The sequence below is a fragment of the Ictidomys tridecemlineatus genome, chromosome 4, assembly GCF_052094955.1.
Source record: "Ictidomys tridecemlineatus isolate mIctTri1 chromosome 4, mIctTri1.hap1, whole genome shotgun sequence".
NCBI lineage: Eukaryota > Metazoa > Chordata > Mammalia > Rodentia > Sciuridae > Ictidomys > Ictidomys tridecemlineatus.
Window position 1 is genome coordinate 177983883 of NC_135480.1, and position 24574 is coordinate 178008456.

General features: G+C 50.6%; 1 protein-coding gene across 1 annotated transcript in view; it reads right to left on the bottom strand.

Moving 5' to 3' along the window:
- Gabbr2 (gamma-aminobutyric acid type B receptor subunit 2) overlaps positions 1-24574 on the bottom strand; it is a 352225-nt gene that overhangs the window by 228694 nt on the left and 98957 nt on the right. Inside the window, exon 2 of the mRNA XM_078047869.1 lies at positions 8615-8752. Within this exon, the coding sequence (XP_077903995.1) occupies positions 8615-8752 (138 nt within the window). The remainder of the gene's footprint in view (positions 1-8614; positions 8753-24574) is intronic.

Here is a 24574-nt window from a genome sequence, read left to right on the forward strand (position 1 = left end):
TGACCCCCCCCCGCCCCCCGTTGCAACAACCACTCCAGGTCCTGCCTCCAGCCAACCCCACACTCTTTTGTCAGGAAAACCTTTGTCATGAAAGAGATCTCCCCCTTTCTCCTACCAACTGCATCCAAACAAAAACCTGCCAGCCTTTCCGCTCCTCATGCAGGACACCCTGCTTGCTCTAAAATCAGGACTTCACTGCACTCTTCATCCAAGACAGACGGAAGGACTGTCCCAAGTCCCCAGGCCCCTGGGGTCACTCCTGCACCGTCTGCTTGGCCATGGAGGATGCCCTTAATATAGCTGCCTTTCCTCCTCCTGTTTTTGTTTTGTTTTTAATGAACTCAGAAAGTGGAGGCATCTCATAGATTATTAATGTGCTAAATGTCCCCTCTGGAGACCAGCGCCAAGAAACGGCTTCAACCTGCCCTGGATCATTGGCCTCCATTCTCTTTCTTAGACAGCAGTGTCCCCCTCCTAAATGGTTTCTAGTCGCATCTGGAAACCATTGCATGCTTCATGGCAAGGGCGTGGAGCCATGTGGGCTGTGGCTCCATGCCTGCCCTGGTGGACTTTGACTCCAAAGGCAGAGAGGCAGACGTGGATACCTTGAGTGTCTTGCTAATAGATCTCTCAGCCTGCTCCAGCCCCTTAGTTCCAGGGTCTGCAGCACCAGGGTAAGCAACCCTTGTTGTCCATGCAAATCAGGGGCTGATTTTTCAACTGATAGCCCCCATCAGAGGTCTGCTCCCAGCAGGAGTCCTAGCCATCACAGCAACAGCCAGGGCTTTACAGTTTCTACAAACACTTTTTGCTCACCAGTAAAGACTGCACAAAAACACAACATCCGAATGCAAATCAAAACTACTCTAAGATATCATCTCCACTCAGAATGGCAGCTATTATGAAGACAAACAAACAATAGGTGTTGGTGAGGATGTGGGGGAAAAGGCACACTCATACACTGCTGGTGGGGCTGCAAATTGGTGCAGTCAATATGGAAAGCAGTATGGAGATTCCTTGGAAAATTGGGAATGGAACCACCATTTGACTCAGCTGTCCCTCTCCTCTGTCTATAGCTATAGGACTTAAAATTGGCATACTACAGGACACAGCCACATCAATGTTTATAGCAGCACAATTCACAATAGCTAAACTGTGGAACCAACCTAGATGCCCTTCAGTAGATGAATGGATTTTTAAAAATGTGGCATATACACACAATGGAATTTTACTCAGCAATAAAAGAGAATAAAATCATGACATTTGCAGGTAAATGGATGGCACTGGAGAAGATAATGCTAAGTGAAGTTAGCCAATCCTAAAAAAACCAAATGCCAAATATTTTCTCTGATATAAGGAGGCTGATTCATAGTGGGTTAGGGAGGGGGAGCATGGGAGAAATAGATGAACTCTAGATAGGGCAAAGGGGTGGGAGGGAAAGGGAGGGAGCAGGGGATTAGCAAGGATGGTGGAATGTGATGGACATCATTATCCAAAGTACATGTATAAAGACACGAATTAGGGCTGGGGACGTGGCTCAAGCGGTAGCACGCTCGCCTGGCATGCGTGCGGCCCGGGTTCGATCCTCAGCACCACATACCAACAAAGATGTTGTGTCTGCCAAGAACTAAAAAATAAATATTAAAAAAAATTCTCTCTCTCCCCTCTCTCACTCTCTCTTAAAAAAAAAAAAAAGACACGAATTGGTATCAACATACTTTATATACAACCAGAGATATGAAAAATTGTGCTGTATATATGTAATAAGAATTGTAATGCATTCCACGGTCATTTATTTTTTTTAAAAAAAAATCAATAAAAGAAAAAAGAAAACAATGAACCACCAAAAAAAAAAAAAAAAAAACCCACAACATCTGCATAAAGCATAGAAGTCATGTTTGCTAGTACCATTTTACAGAGAAGCAAAGTGAGGCTAAGAGAGATTAAATAAAACCATGGCATCTAATTGCCAAGAAAGTGAGGCTAAGAGAGATTAAATAAAACCATGGCATCTAATTGCCAAGCTCTGGACAGCAAGCCAAGGGGCCCCGTGTTATTGTGACAGCGAGAACTTGGGTGAGATCCTACCCCTACACCCTGCCTGGGCCTCAGTTTCCCAGGGTGTGCAATGAAGACTCAGGACCCAAAGGCTGCTAAGACCATCCCAGCCCTGCCACCCCAGGCATCCACCTCACGTTCTACAGCCCCCTGCCAAGTCAGAAGTGGTATTTGATTTCTCAGGTAACCTGTAGTTTAACAAAATAATCATGTGGGAAAATCAAGTCAGATCATAAAATTCCTGTTCCTCTGATGCAACATGGCATTGACTGACAGTTGAGAGAGATGCTGAAATTTGGCCAAGAGCAAAGGGCCTGACTTTGGGGGTTTCACTGATTTGGTTTTTTTAAATGTCAAAACCAAGCATGATTTCGAGTTTCCAGACATCAAGTCCTGACTGGACTGGGCCTGCGCTGCCGACACATCTACAGAGCTTCCTTCTCTTGTTCCAAGTCTTCCTGGCCTCTGCTCCCTGGCAGGAGCTTCTCCAAGGAGATTGGCCCCATTACACAAGCCAGAGCGTTCTTCCCCAGGAAGCTCCTGGGGGAGTGCCAGGGCAGACCAGAGGCAGGGTGGGCTGTGAGGGCCGGCCTGGGCGGGCGCCAGGAGAAACACCCGCAATTTCATGATCTGCTGCAGCCACTTTTAAAGACAGGCTCTGTGGGATGCAGCCTTGAGTTGGTCTTTCCCTGTCAGCAGCCCCTCACGCCCCCAGGGAGTGGACTGTATACTTGGCAGCTGGACCATTCTGTCTGAAAGCTGGAGCTGCTCTCATCTGGCTCCCGGGGAGGCAGGAGTTCCATCCTGTCTCCAAAGGTGTCAAACTCCTTCTCGTCAGCACGTCTGTTACCTTCGCTGGGCTCTGCCCTCATCTCTTGTGAAGCTACTCTGCTCCAAGGCCTCCTGCCTTCCTCCAGCCCCAGGCTTCAGAAGGACAGACTAGGCCCGTGGGAGGTGTGTAGGACCACCCTCAAAGAGTGCTAGGTATGGTTAGGAGCAAGCCACCTTCCCATCTCTGAAGATGGGGTTCTGAGGGGGTCTGCAAACCACTGCAAAGGAAGCAAAGCAAAATTAAAACAAAGTGGGTCCAGAGTTGGGAGATGCTGGCTGAAGCTAAGCCAAAGGCCATCTCAGGCCTCCCTCCGAGTTCCTTTAACAAGGGGGGGCTACAGTTGAGAGCCCATGGGTCCTTGTGGGTCTGGCAGGGTTGGTCGATCTGCCTTCCATTCTTGAGGGAGAAGCGCAAGGTGTCCTGGGCTGGCTGTCCAACGGCAAACCTCCCGAGCACTGCTCTGCATGGAGCCCAGGCCTGTGCCCAGGCCCATGGTCAGGAGTGAAGGAGAGGAGTCTCTGACCTCTGGCAGCTCCAGGGCAGCAACTGTCTGGGATAGGGTATGTGAGAAGGAGGCCCAGTCAGTGACCTCCCAGTGGAAGGGGCATCCAGCTGTGCCATGATGGATGGGCATGATCCTGCCGGGTGGAGAGACCACCAAGAGAAGGGAGTCACCTACACTGAGACCAGCTGCACAAAGGAACAAGAAGTGGGCCAGTGGCCAGGGATGGACACCCACTGTCATGCCGTGGATGTGGGCTTGACCCTGGTGATGCCGGGCTACGTGCCCCAGCGTCACCCCCCTGGCATCTCCTCCCGCCTCTTCCCCACACGTTCTGCACACGGGCAGCATGTGCTAAAGAGCCCCGGTGCCCGGGAGATGAACGAGCCTCAGAAAGCACCTGGGCTGGCACGTCGCCAGGAGCCAGGCGCATCTGTGTCACCTGAGCTGTGGGCACTGAACTGGCACCGAGGTGATGAGGGGGCCGTAGGGATCTGCTCAGAGTGGGGCCCTGGGACCTCCATTGTTCACACGGGCAGAACCCTGGTCCTCATAAGCCACTCATCATGCAGTTAGTGAGCCACCAAGAGACGGCATGGCTGAAACCAAAATGCTCAGGGAGCTCATCATCACAGCCAGATGGCCTGTCCCATGGGGGGCGCCTCCAGTGGCAGGACTCACTGGCGGGGAGTGAAGACCCTGCTTCCCTCTAACTTCCACCATGGCTCCTGCTTCTCCCCACCCATCTCACAGGGCACCAGCAAAATCTCTCAGCGGCAGCCATGCGGCTCTGCAGGCCAACACTTCTCCTCTCCGGTCTCAACACACTCAGATCTTCAACATCCACACCCCAACCCTCCCTGGGTCACCTCCCAGGGGGTCACTCCCTGTGTGAGGCTAGATCTGAGTCCCACACCCTGGGCAGACAAGAGAGGGACAGAGCCACCTTGCCTCCAGGTCAGACCCAGGACTCTGAAGGTGCCTGCATTTAGGTGTGAGAACTGAGGCTCCCAGGGGCTAGGTGACTGGGGTTATCCTCCCTGTTCTGCAACCACGGATCAAGAAGACCAAAGAAAGGCAAAAGTTAAATTTAATCAGTTCCAACACCAGGGTGAGTTTTTACCCCATAGCTGCCAATTCCTATTTCTGTGGCCCAGGAAACAGAAACAACGGATGTCACACCCAGGCTGTCCTTGTCCCATGAGCATTGTTCCTCCAAACGGTGGTCAGAGCGTCTTTTCAATTGCACAAATCACATGCACTTTCCCATTTGTGAGCTGGTTCGGAGCCCGGTTTTGAATAAGTTAAGGGATTCATCAAATTCCTCAAGTGGCTGCAGCCCCCACCCGCCAGCCCTCCACCATCTCTGGAAGCAAGGTGGCTTCCCAGATCAGGGGCACAGGCGGCTTGGGAGGTCCACAGAGTTTGGCTCATAACATGTTTGGCTGTGTTCCCTGGAAGTGGGAGGGAGGCAGAAAGCCAGGCTCCCAGGGTACACTGCCCCCATCAGGACCCACATCTTTGTTCCCCCACCCCCCTTGCCTGGCTCCACAAGGCTGGGAGAAGCCGGCTCTTCCGGGTCGATCCCACAACTCTGCTCCCAGATGCTCGGAGCACTCCAGTCTGCGGAGCACCATCCAGTTCCCAGGCTCCTGAGGCCCCTGCACACACCCAGCCGGAGCCATCATCTGGCCCAGTGTTGGTAGCAACACTAGTACAGCAGAGGATCAGGAGTGAGTCACGCTGGAGCCGGTCAGAAATGCACAGCGACTCTGTGCAGGTGGAGGTGGGGAATCTGCACATGCTACACCCTGCACTGCCCCACAGTCAAGTCCACCCTGCGAGAGGCTCTGCCATGGAGGGCTTTAGGCTCCCAGCCTAGTCTCCACCCTTAGGGGAAAGTGTCATTCCCTGTTGAGAATACATGGTATAGAAGAGGAAGGAATATTCATTTCAATTTGGGGGACAGAGGATGAGAGGCACAAAAGGAAAGGGGGCAAGGGAACCTGCCCAGGGTTTTGAAGGATGAGCAGGAGTTCGGCAAAACAGGGAAGGGACTCAGTGTCGAGTCCCCTTGCTGGGCTTCTTGAGCTCCTGTTTTCCTTTCAGACATTAGTCACTGTGTAGCCTGCCTCCAAGATAAGCCCCTATTGACCTTCACCTTCCTCTGTACCTTGGTACTTCTCTCTCATACTCTCAACTAATTTGCATGATCAATAGAGTACAGCACAAATATAGGTATGCAACTTCCAGAGCCAGATCCTGAGAGACTTTGCCAGCTCTGGCTTGGTCTTTTGGATGACTTCATTTGGCAGAACTGGGGGAATTCGGCTGCCATGACTTGAGGATGCTCAAGCATCCCAGGGAGAGGCCCACAAGGAGAGGAACTGCCCTGGCGGCCATTTAAGTGCGCCATCTGGGCAACAGATCCTCCAGCCCCAGTTGAGCCTTCGGATGACACAGCCCCCAACCCTCTTCCGGCGGGGCCGCACACACCACAGGGCAGACCCATGTCACTCTGTGGGTCTGAATCCTGACATGCAGAAACAATGAAATAACAAATGATATTGCTGTTTGGAGCCACTAAGTTTTGGGGTGATTTGCTACCTGGTAACAAATAACAAGCACAGTCTGTCTCCTAACCCACTTCCCTCTTGTTTCAAGTCCTCTAGGGAAAGGCTTCTCTTACTCCTGCTGGGACCTGGTTACTTTGGCCAGTTTCCAACCTTCCCTTGTTCCTGCAGCTCCCCCAAGAATTCTGAGAGGCAGACAGCTCCAAGAGAGGCTGAGAGGCAGGAAGCTCCTTCGATTCCTCTTTGGGTTGGGGGTTTACTGAGGAGTTTGGCCTCTCATGTCTAGAGAAAATGTCAATTTACAGATCCTTTTATCCCTGATCCTCTCATCCCTCCCTGCCTCTCTCCATTTAGTAAAGTCTGTGAAAAGGTATCTCAGACCTGAGCTCTGTCCTCAAAGATCTCACCACCCAGCCAGGGAGACGAGCATTTGTACACAAGCTCCCGCATAGACAAAACCCTATGAGAGGAACAAGAGAGGGACCTGGGGAACCAGGCTGTGCACATGCTCTGTTAGACATAAACAAGGGAGGAATACAAAGAATTTCTATGGGGCCCCACTTTAGTGGTCTCCTAGTGGCAATCAGGAAAGGCTTCCGGGGGGAGGCATCATTTAAGCTGGATCTCAGAGCACAGATAGCACTTGCCACATTGGACAGAGGGAGAATGGGTTGTTTGGGGTGGTGGCAACAGTGTAAGAAAAGTAGAAATGCAAGAACAACCAGGAATGCTAAGTAATAACCACGGTATTCACGTTGGAGTAGCAGCAGATGGGCAGGGCTAACACCAATGAGAAGTTAACTGTTATTAGTGCCTACTGCATGCCAGGCACAGTCCTAGTTACTTTCCATATTTTAATGCCTACAAGACCTCTGTGAAATCAGCCTGCTTTCTCCCTTGATTGCACAGCGGAGGGGACCAAGATCCAGGGCCTGGACTGAGGGGACCAAGATCCAGGACTGTGCTCCTTGATGTTCAGGAGCAGAGAACCAAGCTCAGAAGAAGGTAAATGACTTATCTAAGACCTCACAGCAGTCTAGGGTATCTCCCAGGCTTGAAGTCAGGCTCCCACAGCACACAGAGCCATGCAGGCTCCCGGGTACTCGGTCAGGTTTGCATCTGGCACACCCTCTGCCGCAGCTTCTCCTCCACAGCTCCAGCTGCCCTCTACCCTCTTCTCCTTCAGCAGCCAGCACCGCGTCACCTGCCCTGGAAAGCTCCCTTGGTCTGGGCTGGCCTGGCTCCTGTGCCTCTTCACCCATCACACCACCTGGCTGCTCACGCCCCAGGCCTCTGTTCTGTGGACACACCAGGCTCTTCCCTTTGAGTCACCTGCTGCACGTGCTGTTCTACCTGCCGGCAGGGAGTGCTCTTCTCCTGCTGGGCTCCTGCTCACCCTTCAGGTCTCAGCTCAAATGCCTTTTCTCTAAGAGGCCTTTCCTGGTCGCTCCAAGGCAGTGACTGGGTATCCCCCCTCCCCTGGTTTATTTCTATCATAGCCCAGTGTCCTTACACCGTCTGAAGGGCCAGACTAGCTGGGTTTAAGTCCTTGGGTGAATTGAGTCCTTGGGTGAATTACTTAGCCATTCTGTGCCTCAGTTTCCTTCTCTATCAAACTAAGGACGTTAATGATATCATCGAGCAGCTACAGGATTAAATGAGCTACTGTACATGAGGGCTCAGAACAGTGTCTGGCACATAGAAGGCCTACAGATACGACCATTAGCTCTCAATATTGGGACTTATTTATTTGCAGATTGCCCATCTTCCTCCTAGAATATGGCTCTGAAATGCTGGGGACCGAGTCTGTCCTGTTCAGCACTATATCACCAGTACCCACCAGGATGCCAGGCCTAAAGTAAGTCACCCAAAATATTGGTTGGTTGGTTGGATGAATGGATGGACTGATGGACGGGTGCTGGAGGCAAAGGCAGGGAGGCAGGGATGAAAGGATGATGGACGGGTGGTGGGTGGGTGCAGGGAGGTTGGAGGGATGGTTGGAGTAAATATGCTCCTGAGCCACCGCTCCCTCCTGGTAGTCGCATCTTCCTACACTCTTCTTTCCTGTTCCAAATACCAGCTGACGCTGGTGAATCTCACAGTGGACCATGCACTCACTAGTGAGCACTCGATAGTGTTTAAAACCCGCAGTGTACAGAGTGGATGACTGGCCAGGAGCCCAGGAAAGCTTTAATTGAGGAGAAAGGCAGTCTTAGAGGACAAAAGAATCTCAGTGGGGAGGGAGGTTGCGCAGGGAATGGTTAAGGGGCATCTGGTTTAGGGAATAGCGCAAACAAAGCTCTGCAGCCCGAAGGTCTGGGTTTCTATGTGAAAGGTGAGGGCCTGGAGGGTCTGTGCCGTGGGGAGCGGCAGGAGAGCACGTTGGACAGCAGGTGGGCTAAGGAGCTGGTGGTTAGCACCCAGGGTTTCCAACACAGGGTGGTGGCCTCGGGGCTGCCCTTTAAGGACCCACCGTGGAGGCCATGCTTGGTCAGGCCAGAGGATTAGACCAGGAGGCAGGGGCAGCAGAAGAGGGTCTGGGAGACCTAACAGGAGTGACTTGGGGACCACACCGAGCAAGAACCGTCCCTGCAAAGGACTGGCGGCCACTAAGACAGACACCCCAATGGAAGCTGGCGGGGAGCTTACCTGCACCAGATTCCAGCCCTGGAGGGACTCGGCAATGATGGATGTGACAGACGGACAGACGCCTCCAAACACCATCAAATGATTTGGGCCGTATTTAATGGCGTCATAGAAGGCTTTCAATCCTTTGGCATTATCACACTGGAAAGCAACAGAGAAAAAGAGAGAGGCTCAAATTAGACACAGCTTTCCCCAGGGGCAGGAGCCCAACGGTGGAGTCACACAAGCCTTTCTGCATAGGAAATCTGCCAGCTTCAATTCCCCCCCATGAAGGGCCACTCTCAGTCACCCCCGGGCACACATGTGGGTGCAGGGAAATGTGGTCTTGGCATCTCCTACCCTGGCTGCCCTCCCTAGAGCATCCTCCAGATCTAGGACTTTCCTTTCACTCTCCACCACCTCCCCTCTCAGCACACCAAGGAAAGGATCTTCCAGAGTCTGGGATGCCTCACCCTGGGGTCTCCCCTTTCCATAACAGACACTTGCAAGTATTGACGAGGATGTGGAGAGTCTGGAACCCACATGCACCATGAGCAGGAATAATAAGAGAGTTCTACAGGAAAAAAAACCCCAACGTGCTGGCCCTCAGAAAGTCAAAGCAGAATGAACCCAGGATCCAGCAATTCCACTTCTCTTTCCAGTGGAAGGAACCCAAAGCAGGGGCCCAGGAGACATCTGTACACCCCCGTTCACAGCTGTATCAGTCACATCAGCCAAAAGTTGGAAACACCGCAAATATCCATCAACAGAAGAAAGGGTGAAAAAAACATGGTCTACACCCAGGATGGAACATCATTCACCGAGAAGGAAGGAAATTCTAAAATACGCTACAACACGGATGAGCCTGGGAGACACTGCGACATGAAATAAGACACACAAGAGGGCACATGCTGTAGGAGTCCTCTTATCTGAAGCACCTACAGGTGTCAAATTCAGAGAGACAGAATGGAGGTTCCTGGGGCTGGGGGAGGAGGGCCATGGGAGATAGTGTTTGATAGACTCGGGGTTTCAGTTTGGGTCGATGGTGACATTCTGGAGATAGAGGGAGGCCACACTGCCCAACAGTGTGAATGCATTCAACACCCCTGAGCTCTGCGCTTAAAGACAGCCATGTGGTGCGTTTTACATGATGGATATTTTGCCACCATAGTAAAAAATAAATGAGAAAAGAAGATGATGGGGAATCTGAAGGGGCGAATCCACAGGGGCAAATGCATGCCCAGAGTGGCGCCTCTGTGCTCAGCCCCAGGCTGGGTACTGCGGGAAGCTGGACCCTGCCCCCGCCAAGGAGCGCACACACACAGGTATCAGAGAGGACCGCTGGCTGCAGAGCACAAGGGGCAGTCCAACGAGGAAATGGAGGGACCAGGAATGTCTGCCAGCGTCTGGAGTCAGTCCCGGCTAACTTCCCACCTTCCCACCTCTACCCGGCTCATCCCAGCCATGGGGTCAGCCCTCTCCTAGGCAGGGCGCTGGCTCCTAACTGGCCATCTAGGTTTCCCGTGGGCCCTGTGGAGCCCATCCGCCACCCAGCTGTCTGCAGGCACTCACTAAACATAACTTAGTTGTTCTCACTTTCCTGCTTTCTGTGCATTTAAAACTCAAATTCCTGGACAAGGGTCTAGCCCAGAGGAAGAATGCTTGCCTACCCTGTGCAAAGTCCCCCAGCACAGCAAACAGAAAAGAAGGAAAGAAATCACCCTCGAATTCCTATCAGAATGTAATTCTTGAAAGGTTAGGTTAAAAACAATGCTTGCCAAGCACTGTGGTGCATGCCTATCATCCCAGTGACGGGAGGCTGAGGCAGGAGGATCACAGGTTCAAGGTCAACCTCAGCAACTTAGTGAGGTCCTAAGTGACTTAGGAAGACCCTGTCTCAAAATAGAAAATAAAGGGACTGGGATGCGGCTCAGTGGTTGAGCACCCCTGGGTTCAATCCCTAGAACAAAATCAAAACAAAACATAGTTCTCATGAAAATCCAGAGTGTGCGCATGACACTGTTTTATTTAACTCATTAATAAGAAAGATGAAGTTGATTCAAAAGAGAATTTAAAAAAAAAGGATTTTCACAATAAAATAGTAATAAGGAATAAGATTGCTAAATTAATATAAAAACAATTAATGTCCTACCAGGAAATAAAACTAACCATTAAGGACAGAGAAGAAAATCACTGCAAACCAGCACCTCTTATCAGTTGTAGAGAATTACAGGTCCTGGACCTTAATCTACTGGGCCAAGTCTCTCTCCTCCAGTCAGATGATATGCAGGCAGGGCAGGAAGAACACGCTCCAGGTGTCAGGTTAAATGGTCACACAGTCACATCTTTGCAATATTTTCAAGTTTTCTTTCTTTTTTTTTTTTTTTATTGGTTGTTCAAAACATTACAAAGCTCATGACATATCATTTTTCATACATTTGATTCAAGTGGGTTATGAACTCCCATTTTTACCCCAAATACAAGCTGCAGAATCACATCGGTTACACATCCACATTTTTACATAATGCCATATTAGACAAGTTTTCTTAACATTCCTTGTCCTAAGAGAAGTCACAGGAGGCCAGCCCCTGCCTCCCACGCTGGCCCCGTTCTCTCTCCTCTCCTCCTCGCTCAACAAGTCAGGCCTCACCTGGCTCCTTGTTATGCCTTGAAATCAAAGGCCATTTCCCGCCTGCCTCTGGGCCGTGGCGCCTGCCGCTTTCTTTGGCAGGAGCACTCTTTCCTTGCTTCTCCTCACTCAGGCCTCCCTACCCAACAGGGCTCCCGCCCAGTCACTCTCCAACACTGGCCTTATTTAATGCCCCAGCTTCGTTCCTAAAATGAGCTGCAGTCATTTGTCTATTTTTTGGCCGCCTGCACGTTGGCTGATTTCCTTAACTAGAACATAGGCCCCGCAGCTCGAGGCCCCCTGTGCCGGCTCCCCCGAGCTCAGCTTCCCAGGGTTCAGGAGCTACCTGTTGGAGCCCCAACGGCTCCCTCATCTCTCTTAATTGTTTTTTTTTTCTGCTTATTGTAAATACATTTCTTCTTTTTTTAAATTTTTTTTGAAAATTTGTTCTAATTAGTTACACATGACAGCAGAATGCATTTTGACACATTGTACACAAATGGCAATGGCGCCCAACCTCTCATTCCTCTGGCTGTAATGGTGCAGTCACTCCAGTCATATGATCATACCTGTATGTAGGGTAATAATGTCGGCTTCATACCACCATCCTCCCGACCTCCGCGCCCCCTCCCCTCCCCTCACTGCTTTCTGCCCAATCCCAAGTCCCTCCATTCTTCCCTACATTGCTGGTGGCACTGCAAATTGGTGCAACCCCTCTAGAAAGCAGTACGGAGAGTCCTCAGAAAACTTGGAATGGAACCACCACTTGACCCAGCTACCCCACTCCTTGGTTTATACTCAAAGGACTTAAAATCAGCTTACTACAGGAACACAGCCACATCAATGCTCATAGCAGTTCAATTCACAATAGCTGAAGTATGGAACCAACCCAGAAGCCCTTCAAGAGATGAGTGGATAAAGAAATTGGGGTACATATACTACTCAGCCTTAAAGAAGAATGAAGTGATGGCATTTGCAGGTAAATGGATGGAGCTGGAGAATATCATGCTAAGCAAAATAAGCCAATCCAAAAAACGAAAGGCTGAATGTTTCTCTCCTTATTTTTGTCTTCTCGTCCATTCTGCGTCTTCTTCTTCCTTTCTGCTTGTCCCCACCCTCCCCTTGTGACTACAGTCCGGGGTCAGAGCAAGCTGGTGTTGATTTGCATTCAAACCTACCCCAGGCTGCCCCAACAGGGATGCTCACCAGGACACAGAAACCAGTCCACCACCATTCCTGGCCTCAGACAGCTCCCTGTCTGCGGGAGCAACACCCCAAGTCAGGACACAGGTGGCCACATCACATGACGGACAGCACACAGAGGCAGATGCAGGCCATGGCTCACCATGAGGGCCAGCCCCGGAGAACTCTGGGAGGGACACTCTGGGAAGGGAGTCATGGGTGGAGGGGTGGCACTGAATAGAGGCAAGGAGGTGGGACAGGAATGGCCCTGCTGCCCTCAGCAGTGGGTGGACATGGTCAGGTGACCAGGGGAATTGTAGGCAGGGTTCTGGACACAGGTTGGGGAGGTGGGACTACATCCTATAGACTATTGGGGGGAAATTCCATTTTTAAGATTTCCTCTAATTTTAAAATTGGTTATTGTTTTTATTTTGCTAAGAAAGAAAGAGGAAGATAAAAGAAAGGAAGGAAAGAATGGAGGGAGGGAAGGCTGTTTCCACTGCAGGAATAGACACAATACAGCGGTTCATGTTTTAATTGTTTCTACCATGATTTACTGAATCATTTGTAGCTTTAATATCTTTCCGTAATGATTTTTGGCTTGTTTTCTGATCTAATGACAATCATGAGGACAGCACCACAAGATTCATAATCAAATCCTGCATTGAAATCCTATTAAGAACATTGAACTCATTAAGACGTGTTTGCTCAGCAAACACTTCCCGGATTTCCAGCCTGTCCGAGGTCCTGTGTTAGTAAGGGTGTCCTGGCTTCTCGAAAACACACACTGGGCTACGTCAACTCAAAAAATCTCAAGATATCTGACAACCAGTACCGGAGCTGGAAGAAGCTTTCCATACTCACCCGACTATCTATGGTGGGCTGTTTCAGCCCCCGTGACCATTGCTCTCTGGTGAGACTCCCATAAATGCTGTGTTTCCACAAAAGGGATTTTGCAAGTATGATGAAGGTTATTCATCAGCTGGCCTCAAATTATCATCCAGATGGGCCCAGTGCTGTTGCCCAGACCCTCAAAACTAGAGCTCTTTGGCTGGTAACGGAGGGGAAATCAGAGAGTCAAAGCCAACAAGGGTTTGACCAGCCAATGTCGGTTTGAAGATGAAGAGTGCCAAGGAAAAGAAGACCTCAGACCTCCACCTCCAAGGAACTGAGTTCTGCCAATACCACGAATGAGCATGGAGGGAAGTTTTTCCCAGCTGAGACCCCACGTCAGAACCCCGCCAGCTGACACCTTGAATTTGGCCTCATGAAGCCCTGTGCAGAGAACCCAAGAGCCACACTGTGAGCAGTTTTCTGGCAGGAAACTGTGAGACAATAAACGGTGTCGTCTAAACTATCAAGTTTATCATAGTGACAGCAGCAATAGAAAAACCAATGTCCTCAGATAAAATGAGAAAAGTAAGAACAAAGTAGTGAGATTTCTTTACACTTAAATTTATTCCTTTAGCCTTAATTTCTAGATAAGGCCCTTTGTAGTTGATATGGTGTTGGAGTGTTTTTCTGTTATAAAGTGATAGGAGGAGGGTTTTTGTTTTTAATATGCTGACATAACAAAGTTTTGCACCCAACTTAGCTAAATTTCTATTCTAGGGCTCCCCTTTCTTGGTGTGCAAATCCACACACGTCAGCAGGGCAAATCTAGCCCATGCCCTCACTTTCAGATTCAGAGTAAGGACCAGAGAGAAAAGATCCGTCCCCCATCTTGCCAGGATTAGGAGACGATTTTCTGGATTCCCAGGTTAGAGTTTTCTAATAATCTAGAAGCTCGATGGGCAAAGAGGAACATTTAGAAAGAGCCATTGCCCCCAGAATACTGCTGGAAGCCCAGATAACCTGTAGGCACTCACACTTCCCCACTGATTAACAAACTGCAAGTGACAGGGACAGACCTGTCCCCTCTCAGGCTGTCCTTCCTCACCCTCGTTCCTGACACTGCATCTTCTCACCTGACCTGGGTATTGTCACAAATAGATGGACTTCCCAGCTGAATCTGTGAAGCTAGATCAACCTGGAGGTTTCAAACTCAGCCCAGCAGGGCCTGGGGACAGCGGCAGGAGCGCTACCCTCCGCGGTAGCCAGCCCTGCCTCTGATGCGGTTCAGACACAGCATCAGGGTCCACAGAATTCTGAATCTGAAAAGCAGGTTTCTTTGCTAGTAGCAAACAACGTGTGAAGCCTGTGCAGGAATGACCCCAGAGGTCCTTGTCAAGTCTGACTTTGGTTTCCGACCCCGGGGAGGGCAGCGAGTGTCTCACGGACAAGGTGTTGGGCACAGACGCCACGGCTACCCACTGGCAGTGAGTTCACGGCCCATCAATTTGCCTGATGATCAGTTCATCAAAACACCGGGGAATTTCTCCAGGCGTCGGTTTCCTGGGGACGCCTCGCAGACGGTCCGCCAGGCGCGTTTTACAGCACCCGTCCTTCAGTTCGGGTGAAAGTCAACTTCAAGTGCGTTTCGCATCTGCCTCCTTCCCAAGTGCTGCTTGGAGATGTTTCCCTAAAGGACTGTTTATGATGGTCCCTTCTGGTGGCCCCGCTGCTGCGTAAGCCAGGGAAACACTGGAAGCTCTTTGGTACCCCACTAAAGGTGTCTGTCTGTCGGCTTTTAGAGAGCCGCTCACTGGGCGGGACACCTTTCTGGGAGTTGTTTATGGCAAGCTGCCCTTCAGCCATCAGGCCCCTAGAAGGAGGCTCTGCATCCTGGAAGAAAGATGGTCTTCATCTCTGTCTTCTGCTCTCCCGCTCCCCAAATCCCCCTTAGAAACTTCTCCCCATGCTCCTGCAGAGGGCGAGCTGCCTGGTTGGCCCGGTCACCACCTGACCAGCACAGAGGGGACAAGGTTCTGTCACCCATCCAACTCATCATTAGGACCAGCCACAGCCTCCCATCTGCAGCCCCGCCCCTTGGAGCCCCACTCTGGCCCTTAGCAACTGTCACCTCCCACGCTCCACCTCAGCTCCTGGTGCCTTCTGCTCCCTGCCTCTTTGACTCCACATCCAAGGCAGCTCCCAGTGGCTCCCTCCAAATTCCACTATTTCATGACCGATGGCTTCTCCTTTCCTATAAGGACCTGCGGTGGACAAATCATCGCCGGCACATATGGGCTCTTAAAATTCAGCACGTAAAAAAACGGGAACAGATCCAAGGGCCATGAAAATCAATTTTTTTTTTAATGAAAAAAGTGAGACTCCAGAATGAAATCCATTTTCATTTAAATCTCATTTTTAAAGAATTAAAATACTTTTTTTTTGACTGAGAAATTTCAAAGAAAATGTTGCTGAGAGTTTCAATGTAAAAGTGCCAAGAAAATGCCAGAGTTAATAGCAACCCATTTGAAACTGAAAATTGCTCACTCCAGAACATCGGAATGGAAGAATTTGAAAGCTCAGGTGTCCAATCTGTCCCCTGCCTCCCTCACAGAGGAGCCTGCGCCTCTGCTCCAATCCCTCTCGTGAACCTCAGTCCCTTACCAGCAAAAGGCTCTGTCCCTGGCCAGCTCTGCTTCTTAGGAAGTTCTTCCTTATGTTGGCCTGGAATATCCTTTCTTTTGCATTTCCGGTTTCCAAGTTCTCATGCTAGGGTAGGGCTGAGCAAATATCTCTCACAAAGGACACATAGTGAATATCTTAGGCTTCCCAGGCCCTATGGTCTCCATAGCAACTGTTTGACCCTGCTGCTGTTACATGCATGCAGCCACAGACCAGAGGTGACTAAGTGAGCAGGGCCTCATTCCAGTACAGTTTTACTTAAAAAGCAGGCAGCAGAAGGCTTTGGCCCCTGCGCCCAAGTTTGCTGGCCCCTGCTCTGTGACCTCATTGAACAAGGACAGTCCTCCACCCCACGAGAGACCTTCAGACACCCAAACAGCCAATCTGACTCCACGAGATGTCCTCAGTCTCAATGCCCTCTGCTCTTCTAACCATCCCAGGTCGAGACAGCTTCATAATCCCTTATGGGATTCCCTGGGAAGGCTCCGGGGGACCAATGTTTTGGGGGTGCAGCACCTAGCATGGTCTCCCAAATACCTCCATCTGCTCTGCACAGAAAATAAAGCTAGCTAACACATACCGTGCCCTCACGATGTGTTAGGTACAGTGCTAAGCACTTCATCTCTCACAATATTGTGAAAAGGTCAGGACTATTATTATTTCTGTGTTCTAGATAAAGAGGCTCACTAAGTTAAATAACTTGCTCAAGGTCACATAAATGGTAAGGATTCAATTCTAGGCACTGTAACTTTAGAATGCAGTTTTATTTTAAGTACGCATTCAGAACTTGGCACAGTGGTGCATGCCTATAGTCCCAGCTGAGGCTGAGGAGGAAGGATCCCTTGAGCCCTAGGGTTCAAGACCAGCCTGGGCAACACTGGGAGACCCCCATCTCAAAAAATGAATCCATTCTTATCAAATAGCTCACTCAGAGACAGGAATTCACCCTATGCATATACCTCATATATGATATGAAAAACAGCAATAGACACCTGCAATACATCCAATGCCTGCTCTCGTTGAAGCCCCCAGGTGCCCACCTGCACATACCCTGCCCTCGCCCAATGGGGCGGAGTCTGAACTTTGCATTGATCCATCCTTGCTTTTCTTTGGAGTTTTGAATGGGTAGGTTTCTAAACACCGCCATTTCATTTGACCTGTGAAATCATGCTGTGTGTTCCACTGACAGTTACCCTGTGGCTCTTTGTCACGTTTGACAGATTCCGTGGCTGAGCACAGCTGCAGGCCCTTCACCTTCGCAGGCAGTAGCCTGCCACGGTGACGGCACCACGGTTCAGTTGTGTGTTCCCCTGTCGATGGACACTTGGGTTGCTTCCAGGGTTCTGTTTGGTTGTGGTGATGGCTGAACATTTCTGTGCATATCTCCTGGCAAACCCAGGCAGAGTTTCTCTAGGGGGTAAACCTGGAAGCGGAATTGTTGAATCATACAGTTTGCCACACTTTCTCAAAGTGATCCATTTACACTCCCACCAGTAATGTTTGAGAGATCTCACGGCTCCACATCCTTGCCAACTTTAATTTTTTTGCCAGTCTTGTGGGTATTTGATATTTCATTTCAATTTGTGGGTTCCTGATCACTAAAGAGGGTAAGCCATCTTTTCATAGGTTTCTGGGTTGTTTGTGCCTCCTCTCTTGAATGGGTGACTTTGCCCATTCTTCTCTTGGGTTGTTCATCATTTCCTTATTAATTTGTTCAGAGTGCTTCTAGAGCTCTGAGCAACCCTGAACTCCATGAAATGGTCACCTCCTGCATTCTGGGTATTGACTTCTGTGGATGTGGCCTCAGACTGCAGCTCTTGTGCCTGAGCACACAGTGCACACTGTCAGTGGAAACTACAAACTCAGCATGCATCATCTTGATCACCAAACACCTACGAGCATTTCACGGTCGCGGAAGGAGAGAGAAACTAATTGACAAAATCTAGGCAACCGAAAGATGAATCAAAACAAAGATCTCAGGAGTGGAGGGCTTGTGGTGAAGAACAATGATGGTGAAAGCCAGCTCCACTCAACGTGGAGATAATGAGGAACATCAGCTCCAGGAGACGACGGAGGAGGGAAGAGGCTAATTTCCTCTCCTGTCATGGAAGGGCTTTAATCGATACCATCTAAAATTGAACACCGGAGTTTAAAAGCCAGGATTCTAACCTCACTGCTTTCCATAATCTTTTATTACCCTTAGAGAGATATTTTGAAAACAACTATGGTTCTATAGTGAAGGCAAAACTGTTTAACGTTGAACAATTCCTTCCGCTTTCCTTGTCCCTATTTTCTTGGGTTAGGTGCAGATAAATCCCATTTAACATCAGATTTAAATAGGATGAATAATGACCTCACATTAGAAAAGTCTTTCTTTCCATCTCTAATATGTAGACACAACAGCAGTCAGGTCATGTTAAAGCCCCTGGGATTTTTGAGTGTTTTTCTTTGTCTCTCTTCTTAGTACTTTTTGTTTTACTTGAATTCAAAATCACACAGAGGACTTTTATAAAGATAGTAACTTTTAATCGGGAAGGGCTTTCCACACTTTGGATGCTTTCTCCACCTCTTAGATCTCCTTCTTCCTGTTTGGTGGTTGACTTCCTGAACCCAAGAACGGGACTTCACATTGATTATTGCTAAATGATGTTAAAAATTAGCCAGGGCTACGGACAACTGGATTAAACACACAATATTGTTGAGCCACTACAATTAATTCAATCAAACCTTTTATGATCATCTACCAAGTACTAGAAGTTACCCCAGAAACAGTGAGTCCATGCAACATCTAAACATTCCCTGAACAGAACAGGTACTCAAGAGTCCTTAACAGATGTGCTAAATTTGGACACTAGAACAGCAATAATAATAGCAGTGAGTGTTTATATAGTACTTGTTTGTGTCTGGCTATTCTCATTGCTTCATATATTTTAACTCACTTAAGCCTCACAACAACCCTACGAACTGTGTCCTATTATTACCCATATTTTAACAGATGAAGAATCTGAGGGTCAGAGAGGTGAGTTGTTTATCTGAAGTTTTTTTTTTTAGTAGTTTTTATTGGTGCATTACAAGTAGACATAATGGTGGGATCTGTTGTTACATATTCCTACAGGGGCACAATATAACAATATAATTCGGCCAATATCATTCTCCAGTGTTTTCCTTTCCCCTCTGCCTAAAGTTGTTCACAGACAAGGGCAGAGATGGAGTCAAGCCTCGGGAGGCAAGGACCAGAGTCCACCCTGAGTGACGCTCACGGTCTGTTCTTCCTGGGTGCTCAGAGGCTACGCTCCCAAGCCTCCCTTGCATATGAGGTGTGACCACAGGGTTTGGGTCATAGAATGTGACAGAGGTGACGTGTGCTAGGCCCACGTGGGCCATGGTGCTTGGTGCTCTTTTCCCCTCATAGAGTGAGCAGAGAAGAATCCAAAGACCTAGAAAGGGACAGAGGCCCCAAACCTCAAATTCCTATGACAGTCAGGAAGACTACCACTAAACCAAGAGAGGAATCATCACTGGGGGCAATGTCACAAGCTGACAGCCTCCAGGACCCCAACTATCAACTGATCTTGGTGGTAAGAAGGGGCTTCCCATGGGCAGCCCTTGAGCCCCGGGGGTCTGGCTGGGATGCTGTCTTAGCCCAGGCTCTCTCCTGGGGTCTCCTTCCTTCCACATCTCCCTGCATGACCTCTCTTCTGTCTCTCTGTGCCTAGCCAAGGGCCAGGCCCCCAGACAGGTGCTGACTGCATGCAGGTGGGCTGGAATCGCTGCTCGTGGCAGGTACAGTCCCCACTGGTGGGTCCAGCCTGAAATACAAGCAGCCATCTCCAGAGCTCCATCCCAAAGAGCTTATTAACTCCAGCCAGCTTGAGTTTTTCACACCCCTTCCCTGGGGTGATGGACAGACCATCTGCTTCCAGAAGTCTCCCGAGAGCCAGGCTGTCCATCCTGAACACTGAGAAGAAAACTGGCACTTCTGAGTTCTCCCTGGAGCTGTCACTCTGAATTCTTGGCCAGCCACAGAGTTATTTGAGAGGGATGGAGCCACAGCGCACATCTCTCCTCTGCACCGTTAAAGCCAATTACCTGACTTACAAAATGTTTTTCAAAGGCTGGTAGACACAAACTGTGTTTCCTAATTAGCTGTCAATAAATCTTGCTGCATATGCAGGTGTGACATTTTAAAAAGTCAGGGTCACAAATGCAAATGGTGCATGCTGCCTGCTGGGGGGGAGGGGTGCTCTTTTCTCTAGGTTTGTGCAAATATCACGTCGTCTCAACGCTCCCCTAGGGATGGGCACCTGGATCACCTGTTGATAAGGGACGGAACTTCTGTCCTGTTGTGTGCCATCAAGCCATCTCTACCCCTTTCTCCCTGCTTTTGGGGGATGGATGGGTTCGACATTGGCTGGGGGCCTGGGTAGGTCCGAGGGGTATGAGATGGGTACATCATGGTCCCTGCCCTCAGGGGATTCATAATCCAGAGAGGGTGAAACAGACAGTCATTGCTCCAACGATGAATGATGAGGAGCCAGACCCTGTGGCAGGTGCTGGGGACACAGGAAAGGTTATGCAGTCTCAGCCATCCGCTGGGATAGAAGATTCAAATGAAAGTTTTAACACAAAGCAGGATAAAAATGGAAAGTGTGTAGAGATGCAAGTCGTGCAAAAGGAAGAAACATTCAGTCGCCCTGGATATTCCGACAAGACTTCTTGGAGGAGGTGGCATTGGAGCCACGCCTTGAAAGATGGGTGCAGGGAGCACACCAGGCTGAGTTCCGTGTGAGCAGAGGCTCAGGGGTGGGAGACGACAGGCCAGCAGGAGAAATGGAGCCTCCAGGAACACAGGAGGGAGAGGGATATGGCAGGAGAAAGTACAGATGAGGTTGAACAAGCTTGGGCCAGCACCCAGGAGCCTTGAACGCCTGTGGCTTCTTTCCTTTGGGCAGCAACAGGTCACCACAGGGCCTTCATCAGGGGAGTGGAGAGGGAAGTGAGGCCTGCTTCCTCCAGGTGCCTCTGGGAGCCAGAAAGGAGGGGGAGGCTGCTGGGGAAGGAGGAGGCCAGCTGGGAGGTGGTGCAATGGATGGTCCAGGACTGAGGGGCTGATGGGTGGCTTGTGAGCAACCTAGCCCAGTGACCCTGGGAAGGATGTGTGTCCAGCAAGAAGCTCATTCACTACGGAACTCAGGCATGGGTTTGACTGGCTTGTGATCTTCACAGGACTCATTCAAAGGAAGCTCAGACATGGGAAAGAGATCAAAGATGGAGTACGCTCAGCTCTATCAGGCATCTCTCAACCGCAGACCTGCCCACCACCCTCTGTGCCCCCTCCTCACATGCCTGCGCTTAAGAAGGCTGAGTTGGTCAAGGGAGGGGTTTCTGCTGTGGCAACAAACAACCCCCAAATCTCCATGGCTCGCCCTAGGAAAAGCTGATTTCTCCTTCAGCCAGGAGGCTTGACCTACCATAGACACGGAGGGGCCCCATCTTGGATGCCACCAGGTGCCAAGGGAGAAGAAAAGGAATGGCATGGAGGGGCTCGGGCAGCACTCATGGAACTCACTGACCACCTCGTCTGTGGGACACAGGCCCCACCCAAGTTCACGGACACAAGGTGCAACTTAGGACGGGGCCAACATGTTGGAGAGGAGAAGGAGGTGGCAGGACACCGCCATTGCCAGCCACAGCGATCTTTCAGGCCCCTTCGAGCCCTAACAGTCTGGAGTTTTGTTTATGCTCCAGGCCAGATTTTGAGTCAATTTAGACATATCCAGCTAACACTTATTTAACACTGACCCATGTGCCCGGTGCTCGACTAGATTTTTTCCATGCATTATCTCATTTCTTATTCACCATGTATCTTATTCAATATTTGCAATGACCCTGGGAGGTCGATGCAGTTATTAGCCTTCTTGTAACAGAGGAGGAAATTGAGGTTCAGGGAGCTTAACTGAAAAGCCAAGGTCTCATGATTGGTAAGTCCCAATGCCTGTACTCCTGCCCTAGCCAAGATACCCCGGACCACATGCTCTCAGGGAAAACTGTTTTTAGAGATTACCGGGGGTAGGGTAAAATGCCTTTGAGAATGCTGGGAATCCTGCAGGAGGATGATACAGAATTGATGATTTCACCAAAAGAAGGAATTAGGCTATAATCCTGAGAATCCAGAGGAAAGGCAGAGAGACAGGAAAAGCAAAGGTAAGTCTTGGGGTCAGAGAGTGGTCCTGTCCTTTGGCCACTTACTGGGAACTTGGGAGAAGGGGACATAAACTTGGGGGTGGGTAACACCAGAACAAGGGGTGCACCTTATTCTGAGGCCCTGGGGAGGTGGTTTTTTTTTTTTTTTAACCATTCTGATCATTTTCAAGTGTAGTTTGGTGGTGTTAAGTGCATTTACAATGCTGGGTGGTCATCATCAGCACCCATTTACAGAACTTTTTCATCCTCTCCAACAGAAAAAGCTCTGTATCCATTAAACTCTGTTTTGGGGGGACAGTACTAGAGATTGAACAGGGGGGGAGGGCGAGGTACTTAACCACTGAGCCACATCCTCAGCCCCTTTTTGTATTTTATTTAGAGACAGGGTCTCCCCAAATTGCTTAGGACCTCACTAAATTGCTGAGGCTGGCTTTGAACTTGCAATACTCCTGCCTCAGCCTCCCGAGCCACTGGGATTACAGGCATCCACCACTGTGCCCAGCCTGGAAGTTCTCAAATGCACTTCAACCTGACAGTGACATCACCAGAGCTAATGTGGGGACCTGAGAAGCCACTTGAAAGGTGTCAAGGGGGAGGAGAGGCAGGGGAAGAGATGGGTGGTGAGTAGCACTGCCCAGGGAGGTCCAATGCCCAGGAAGGGTAGTGTGAGGAGCAGAGGCAGGGAGGCCTTGGAGAGGGAGAGGAGTCTCAGCTTCCTCCAGGGGCCCTGTGAGTCCTAGTGGCTGAGGCAGAGCTGCCAGGAGGGGACACTGGCCCTGAGGACACCACCAAGCCCATCATGTGGAATAAGGCAGGTGAGGCTGGCCACCAGCCTGCTGAATTCCCTGGGGGAGCCACATCCCCAAATCCAACTGTCTTTCCTGGGACACAGGCCAGAGTTGTCCCTGTGGATCACCCACAGGCCCAAGGGACATGCACAACACTGGCTGGGCGCGGGTTTGGAGACGCAGGCCAAGCGCAGCCCGGCCACCACTCCCCCAGCAGCGGCTCCTGCTCCTCAGGCAGCTGCCTCCCTGCCTCGGCAGCCACTCAGCTGGAGCTAATTACGTGCCTCCCTGTCCTCCAGCTGGGGACACGACGGCTACTCCCAGCCTGATGGATGAGTGCCGGGCCCCTGTCACACATCCCTGTGACCAAAGACTCTGCTCAAGGAACCTGCCAGTTTCCAGGACCTGTCACAGATCCTACTTCTCTGCAGCATGAGCTGCAGCAGGTACCTGGTCCCAGAGGTCCCTCCAAGAGGTGACCTTCCCAGCACCCCAACATCCTGGGCTGCTTCCTTGCTTCCACCCTATTGCCCCTGACCCTACAGACATAATATTGATCTCACTTGAAAGATATAGTGGAACATGAGGGTCCCATTAACATGCTGTGCCCAGACTCCAGATCCCCAAGTCTGAGGTCCTAATGGCCCAGGACTCAGGCCCATCCCATGGCTGAGATCCTGCTAGGGGGTCCCCCAGCCCATATCAGCTATGCCCACCCCAACTGCTGTGCCTGAGGCTGGCCCTGACCATGTTGAAAAGTGAGAGGGTTCCTCGCCTAGGAAAGAGGGTAGAGGGGCTTCCGCGTGGAGCCAGCCAGACGGCAGACCAGCTACCAGGTGCCACCCATGCTGGGAGGGGCAGGAGAGGCACCAGTGGGTGGCTTTGAGCAGGGGAAGAGGAGGCTGCAGTGGGCCTTGAGGCAGGGGTTGGGACCAGTACATCCAAGACGTGGCCAGGGCTGGGAAGCCTGTGCAGGACACAGTGGCTGCCCTGAGCAGCAGCCCCAGGGGGACCAGGGGAGGTTCAGTCCCTGGAGGCAGCCACTGCAGCTGGGCAGGGGACTCACATGCCTCGGTTTCCCTTTGTAACACAGGGAAGCGAGCTGGGCAGCTGCTGTGGTTGGGCAGGGTGGAGCCCAATGACGTGTATGTTCAAGGCCTGGTGCAGGGAGCTGGGGTGGGAGCCTCGAGGAGGTCCTCAGGCCACGGGGTGCCTTCAGGGGGACTTCTCATGGGACTCCTGACTAGTCCTCACCAGGGGATTGAGGTCAAAACCTCAGCTTGGCCCCACCCTCTCTCTCCCTGCCTTGCATCATTGGCCTCCATGCTCACTCGCCTCAATGTGCTGCCTCCTGCCACCGTCACCATGGGCCACACCATTGTCTCCCTTCCTGCTGACTTTGGCCTCTGAGCCTCCATGACTGCAGGCTAAACACACTTCTCTTTACTCCATTTGTAGCCTGCACTGAACTCTCATTGAAGTGACGGGAGGCTGAGCCTGGGATGGCCTGACCGCAGGCCACCGACCGGCCGCAGGGTTAGTGCCATGTGTACTCAGTTTCCCAGATTAGGCATTTCCCGAGGATCTCTTTTGACGCAAGCTCCACCAAGCACTGGGCAAACAGGAAGAACCCAATCAAAGCAAGTCCTTGCAGCTGCAGGGGACAGG